Source organism: Nymphalis io, chromosome 11, assembly GCF_905147045.1.
Source record: "Nymphalis io chromosome 11, ilAglIoxx1.1, whole genome shotgun sequence".
NCBI lineage: Eukaryota > Metazoa > Arthropoda > Insecta > Lepidoptera > Nymphalidae > Nymphalis > Nymphalis io.
In genome coordinates this window covers 5913211-5921208 of record NC_065898.1, presented here as the reverse complement: position 1 = coordinate 5921208, position 7998 = coordinate 5913211, and the positions used below count along the sequence as shown (strand labels likewise).

The window sequence follows — 7998 nt, the reverse complement described above, 5'->3', positions numbered from 1 at the left end:
TATTTTTTCTCTTCCCAATTAATTCTGTTGGGCGATTCATACTTGATAGTAAACAAACACTACCACACGTGGTCATAATTTCTGACAGTATACATAATTGTATTTACAAAATATATTTACCATGTATCTTCCTTGTGTAAGAGTATTATCTATGTATAAATAAGGAAAAACAAAGTAATTTGGTACCGGTTTCTCTTCTGTTTGTCTACCGGTTTTCTTTTTCTTATTTTTTGTTTGGTAGCTATCGACGAGCTTAAGTTTGCTTTTATCAATCAAAGAAATTTGAAAATGAGTAAAAAATAATTAAAACATTCAAAGCATTAATATATTGTTTTTCTTAAATTTCTTCCCTCAAATTTCGAGCTTTTCAATGAGATTTTATATTATCTATGTTTTAAATATACTACTGCAACTCAATTAAATAAATTGACTGAATAATAATTAAAATCCATCATTACTATTATAGTACAGTTTATTACTTGCGGGCCTTGACATATAAAACAACAACTGACCTATTCCAACGAGAAACATCTTCAATCTTTATTATTATGTCATATTTGTTTGGTATTAAGTATATAATTATAGAATATAATATTAAAAGGATATTAAAAATAAAACTGTTCATGCGTTATAAATATTAGCATATAATTGTCAATATGTATCAAATCCGTTACATTTAAATTATTAAAGAAATAATTAATTCGAACGAATATTTATAATTTTATTTACCTATCTATAAGATAGATTTAACGTGCATAGTAAGGCTTTCCATGCATGCTTTGCTAATACCGCATTGGTTTGTACTAATGAAGTCTTACATTTCATAAGTGTACAATATAAAAAACTAAGTATAATAATTCTATAAGTATAAGACTTAGTCGCCGGTCATCATCTCCATGAATTCTGAAACAAATTGAAATAAATTATATATTTTAATTATATTAAGAAATTAGTTAAAATCACGCCATGTTATATATCTATAAAATGTTAAGTTATCATAAACAATAATGAATAACAAGGTACGTAATGTTTGACAAAAGTCTATGACGGATGATAATTACACAAAACTTCAGAAACTATTCAGGTGACAAATAACTTATTCAGGAACATATCGTTCTATAAATAATCATTTAACTAACACTAACTTTTTTACATTATAACTTGTATGACAAATTATATAATATAATGATGTTATTGGATTTATTATAAATTAAATAGTTTGTATAAGGAAGAAAATATGATTTATAATTTTGCCAATATTAGTTTTTAACATGAACAAAACACAGTCGTTTGTCATTTTGTTATTTCTTATAAAATGACAGGACCCCTAAAAAAATCACGCATAATTATATCGGTTGGATTTATATAACCCACAGTTATGTAAAAAACTACGAAAAACAAAACGTAGATAAAACGTTATATCTAAACGAACAATATGTGTAAAATATAAATCGAAAGTCCCATAAGAGTTCGCGAGATTATCTTGCATTATTTAGTAATATAGTACTAGATATGTTATTGCTGTATAAGTTTATACAAACCATCGAAGTCAACGGTTCCGGAACCGTCAGTGTCAATTTCTGCAATAATGCCGTCCAGGTCGGCGTTACTGAGTTTGTCATCAAGAGCCGCGAGGATCTCCTTCAGGGTTGATGTTGTGATATAACCGTTGCCTTCGCGGTCATACAATCTGAAAATAAAATATATTGTGTGAGTTGATTGATCGAAAACAATTGTTGGAAATTATCCGATGGAATGTTCCGTTTGCCGTTTGTTTATTACGAATGTCGAGTATTATCTTTGTTACAAATTTTTAACTATTTACCGAGAAATGCGGATAGCATAGTTAAAAATTTGTATTTGTATATTTGTAACATGTTTCAATATGATATCATTTTCCTTTACATAGTTATGACAACTATCTGAAAATGTAAAATGTAATGTTTTATTAATTGTTGGTTTGTTACGATTACTTTAACGATCTAAAAATAAATGCAGATATTAATATTTGAACTGAACAAAGATTTTCTTTAAATAATAGGCACTCCTTTATGTTTTAATTGTACTTTATGTTGTATGAAAAATTATTTTTATAATAATTCTTTAAATATAGTCATTCTGTGAATTCCTGTCAAATCGAATCAGATGAACATAAAGTATTTAATATTATGATGATTTAGCGATCTGTAAATTTATAAATAAAAAGAAAAACGGATTAAAGGATTGTCATCATAAAAGACGCACTATATTACACAAAATGTGGTTATGTACTCTTATAAATATAGATGATTTTCTGATAAACATGCTTGTTACTCAGTTTTTTTTTAAGTAAAAGTAAAATAACAATCTAAATTTCATCACGATGTTTTTCTTCTCCGCTGAGCATGAGACGAATTTATCTAAATCAGTGGTGCCTGACCCTTACGATTTTAACCCGCAGCCTCCGATTCAGATTCACGTTCTTAAACCACGGGTCCTTCGGGCTTTGAAAATCTTATTAAATAATATTTTTACAGTAAAATTTATATGTATGTTCATAATATATTAATAGTATACCTGAAAGCTTCTTTCAGTTCCTGTTGCATGGCTTCAGCATCCTCCTCTTCTAAGAAGTGGGATGCAATGTTGCAAAAACCATCGAAGTTGATTTTGCCAGTACCTGAAGAAGAAATATATCATTTTAATTTTTGACGACAAGGCAGTTCAGTCATATTAATATACGTCATATTAATTATAAATGGAAAAGGCAATGTTACGCTAGATCCGCGTATATTCAAGGTAAATATATGTTTCAATACACCGATAATACACTGATAACCGATACTAATACAGTGATAATACAGTGATAACCGATTTTCTAATTGTTTCCGTTCGAATAAACATTTCAAACACACGGTATAGTCACGTCAATATTTGATTTTTTATATTTTATTAATTATGTGGAAAACAATTCGATAGAACATAAATAAAGTCCACTAATATATGCTACTTCTCTCCAGTAAGAGCTATTAAAACTAAAATTTGTTAAGAGTAATAATATCAAGGAACTAAAATGTAGATATCATTAAGCTATATTGTCATGTGGGTAGCGTAATAATTGTTTTTAAAGCTTGGAAGTTAGCCAACAAACAAATCTAAGCTAAAGAATTTCTTATTCAAATAATTATAAGCTCGAAACACAAAGGTAACGCGAACATTTGACACAAGGTAGATTAAAGATACATTTGACGTATTTAAAACCAAGACGTCAATAATTAATTTTATTATTTAAAAAATAAAGAGAGAATCGATAAGGTTCTAAGCTTAAATAAGAATACTTGATCCTTTAATATTCGATAATTTTGATTTATTGATAAACTCTTAACATGATAATTAGTATGCGCTTGTATCGTTCTTGTTTTGATTCGAGCGGCGAAATCTTGTTGTTACAAGCATATTATGTACTATTGGTGACAATTCTGTCATCAATAGTACAAAATATTCTTGCAGTATTAATTTACAATAATATAACTAGTAGGACTGAATATTGTATATTTAATAATAATTAAAATGTTGATTTATTAAAGGAACAAATTTTAACATTAAAGATTTAATTAAAAAGAATAAACCGCATTCACATATTGTTTCATAAAATTAAAATATTAATTATAATATGACGGATAATAAATCACCAATGAACATATAAATAAACGCTTAACATTTAGCATATGTCATGTCCGACTGCGTAAGTTAATCAAAAATAATAAATTATATCATTATTATTAATCTTTGGAATCATTATTCTAAATTTATAAAATAAGAATCATTGCAGTTGAACGTCTAAATATTTGTGTGAATTTCATAGGTAACGAAATCTTGTCGCAACTAAAATAGACTTATTATAACGACCGCGTGTAAAAATATTCCTGTATCTTTGAAGATGTCGTCGCGTAACGACGGCTTGTTTCAGATTTAATGATTAATACCCCTTGTTATTTTTACGAGGTTATTAAACTACATATTGTTCCATGTCGCGATTTTGAAGTGTCAGGTAATTTTATGAGGGATCGTTACGAGATTTTATCACGTTAAAATTTTTTATTCAGTTTTTAAGGTCGTTACTTTTTTTGTTTAACAAAATTATTATGAATAGCTAAATGATTGAAGCCCAAATACATTTTAAATGTCTCTCAGTACTATTTCCCACTTTTTAAACGTAATAATCTTTCAAAGTGTTATAATTTTTTTTTTTAAGTAAAAATGAAATATAATATTAAAATATTACCTTCAGGGTCATTTTCATCGATAAGAGCCTGTAATTCAGAGTCATCGAAGAGTTGACCCATTGTATTAAGGATGGTCGAGATCTTTAGGACATCAATGTATCCTGACTTGGTGGTGTCGAACATTTGGAAGGCCTTGCGGAGCATGGCCATCTTTTGGTCATCGTCAGTGTCCTACAAATAATAGGAGATAAGCGTATTGTATGTACATAAAAACAATATATATATGTAATGAAGCATGAACGTGAAAAAAACAAAAAATAACTAAACATGGTCTCAATAAAAATCTAATTTATCGAATAAAGTCTGATGTCAGCATCGATTAAACCAAAATCACTTTTATAATTAATAAGCACATTTCCACTTAGACACTATTGAAAACGCAACACTAAGATTATAATCCTCACCATATTGTTTTAGAAGTGTTAGCAGTTGTAACAAGAACCGAATTCGAGTGCGAGTGTTGTTACACTGAATTTTACATTCATGTGCCACCCTTATTTATAGACCATTCCTCCGGCGAAGGAATACAAAAATAAGTAAAAATCAGCTAGTGTCTTCTCTTGTAGTGTGTTGATGACGTTTCTCATTCGTCGTCAGTATTAATACGTCAGTCGTTGAAAATATTGCAGGAAATGATAGCATTTGTTTTACTTTAATTACTGACATGTTGTTTAAATTTGTGTGCTCCGATTTTTATATCGGTTCGTTTTTGTTAAAATTAAAACGTACTATATCTTCTGATTCTAAATTCAAATAAAACTTTGTTCTACATCACAATAAAATATTTCTTGTGTATTTTAATTGTTTAAATTATTAGTATTCCACACTGAAATTTGAATTCTGTACAGAAATATTCCTGTGAACAGTGTACATATGTAGTCGTTTACGCGTGTAGATGTTTGCTCGCTTTTCTTGTGAACTCAAATGTTGATTGCAGGAACAAACTGTTTAATTAATTGCTCATTGAGTTTGATGAACGGTTGCCGAAATCCTTGATCGGACACGTGAGATTGATCTCATACATCCAGATTCAAACGTTCCAGAAACCAAAAGGTATGCGCTTATTAAGCAATTTCCCGATTAAGAACAGGAAATTCCTTAGAAGCAGCCGTCGATTCACAACAATCCAATGAAAATATTACGCATGGCAACGTCACAGATGGCTGGAAGGACAGACTCAAGGCGCCAGACGTCTCAAACTATTTTAAGCAAATTTTGGTTATACCTGGATATGAAATAACAATTTAATAATTATTATAATACATCATATAAAAAAAGTGAAACTTATTGTATTATGCTTGATTTTAAATTTAATTTGTATTGTTAAAAAAATTAAATTCACCCCGAAATATGTTCCAAATTTGTGTTCTTACATTAATATAACTATTATAAAACAGTTGGAAAAGTTAGGACATTCGTTTCGTTATGAGCCATTAATTTGCGACCACTGGCGCGTGCAACGGGTTATACGCGGCGTTCGCGCAGATATAGAATGTCGGTGATCGGCTATAATTTTTGTTTTCTCATACGAGCGGTACAATAAGAACGTTTACGTCTGATTATCGCCCACGTGGACTTCCCTCTTCACAATGAAACAAAAAGATTAAAAAACGGTATTGACGTATGTTTTTAAATGTAGATGAAAGCAGTTAGATTTAGTAGCCATTTACGATTACATCTGCTTAATTTTTTTTATCAGCCAGGCAAATACACAGATCATTATTACGTATGTATTTAAATAATATTCAATTTTGTTTTTAGTGAGTAAACGAAGATGTTTTTTTTTCAGATGTGTAAGTAGGCCACTTTTAGTAAGTGGTCACCACACCGTCAATACGTTGCCAACCTTGGAATTTAAGATGTTATATCCGTTGCGGTTTTAATAACACGTGCTCATCGATCTATTAAACATGGAATATGTGTATAAATAATATTCCTGTTTAGTGGGAGAATGAGTGGATTTTATACGAGCAAGCGAGCTTTCGGGTGACCCGATGTTCAATGATTATGGATATTTGCAAAGCCAGGGGCATTGCCTATGCGTCGTCGGCATTTGAGGTATTATCTGCTTCTAGAAAAGTCCAAAAATAATATTATAGTTTATTTTATGTTATTATACAAACAAGGACTGTCTTAAACAAAGCCATACTATAATTTTTTATGTTACAATTGATTCAATATTAGTTTGTCGAGAAATATTAATTTCCTGGCACATTTAATTGTAATTCAATGCAAATAAAGAAAAATATAAATATATTATTTATTATGTATCACCATAGAATGATCAAGAAGATAGATGATCAAGTAAATAAGTAGACTAATAAAACTATTTTAAAAAGAAACAAAGTTCTACTCTAAATAGCTCGAAACATTATCCGATTTATTGATCTAATCGCATTTTGTTGATGACATTATTTATTACCTATATTTTGAATCGTTTGAAATTTTATCGAATTGATTATGTTTAGTTTAGATAGCCGATGTTAGATGTTAGAACGCTGGTTTGTAAGCCACCTAAGTCAATTTACAAATAGAAGAGATATGCAGAATAACTTGGCTTCTAACATCCTCCAACTATTTCTGATTTATATTCGAGATGTTGAGATACACTTTATTTATATCGACCCAAACGTCAATATAACTGTTTGTGGGCGGCTATTAGTCGGACTATCGCTTTCAGTTCCATTCAGTGTTTCTATTTCCTTGGCATACTGACTTTGTTATAAATATAGATACTTGGATATGACAAATAAAACGATCCATTAGCCGGGTACTGTAATTCCATCGCAATGAGAAGCATTGTTCTTCCGTTACTATATTTACAACTCATTCTTCTCCTTAACAGCTCTAGGCTTAGGCCTATTTTAATGTATGTAACTTCACATTAGGAGATACCTGTATTGATATCCATTTTAAAAACACGGTTTCGATTTTTTAAATTTAATGAATGTAATCCATTTTCAAAAAGTCCACCACCTTCTACTTTAAATATTAGCAATCGTATAACGATGATTTCATTTTATGTTCCTGGAAAGAATGTCAATGTGTATAATTATCATAACTTTAGTTATGAATTAGGGTAGATATATTTTTAATGTATTTGACTAAATTTACCGGTTGTTGGGCTTTGTGCAAGCTCGTCTGGGTATGTACCACCCACTCATCAAATATTCTACCGCAAAACAGCAGTACTTGGTATTATTGTGTTCCAGTTTAAAGGCTGAGTGAGCCAGTGTAATTACAGGTACAAGGGACATAACATCTTAGTTCCCAAGGTTGGTGGCGCATTGGCGATGTAAGCGCACGGTTAACATTTCTTACAATGCCAATGTCTATGGGCATTGGTGACAACTTACCATCTCATTGTAATTTAGTGGCATCATTTGCTCGTCCGCCTATATCTATACTATAAATAAAACCAAGTACATTATCTATATTGTATCAGGTTAAACAATTCCTTACAAATGTGGAAACGAACCTGTGTAGATGTTGTTAAAAAAGTATGAAAATTTAACTTTGTTTTATATTTTATTTATAAAAATGTTTTTAGGACCAATAAGTGACAATAAGAAAAAAACAGAAAAATTGAATGTATTCTAAAAAAAAGTAACATGTGAAAGATTTGTAAACAGCCAGTGGTATGTGACGTTAAAATCGATCGCTAATGAATTGTATACAAATGAGACAAGCATTTGCAGATCAAAGGATAGTTTTATTTACGTATCTATTAAAC

The 7998-nt window shown here is 29.9% G+C and overlaps 1 protein-coding gene and 1 long non-coding RNA gene across 2 annotated transcripts; one reads left to right on the top strand and one right to left on the bottom strand.

Moving 5' to 3' along the window:
• Positions 1 to 624: 624 nt before the first annotated feature.
• On the bottom strand, positions 625 to 4839 carry LOC126771884 (troponin C). Its single transcript, XM_050492047.1, has 5 exons — positions 4670 to 4839; positions 4265 to 4436; positions 2557 to 2659; positions 1542 to 1690; positions 625 to 903 (listed from the first exon to the last, which is right to left on the bottom strand). Exons 1-5 carry the CDS (start codon positions 4670 to 4672, stop codon positions 875 to 877), a joined length of 456 nt encoding a protein of 151 aa, XP_050348004.1. The 5' UTR covers positions 4673 to 4839; the 3' UTR covers positions 625 to 874.
• On the top strand, positions 4411 to 6431 carry LOC126771903 (uncharacterized). The gene is made up of 3 exons (XR_007669577.1): positions 4411 to 4463; positions 5203 to 5318; positions 6055 to 6431. It is a non-coding gene; the product is annotated as an uncharacterized LOC126771903 (long non-coding RNA).
• Positions 6432 to 7998: the final 1567 nt, after the last annotated feature.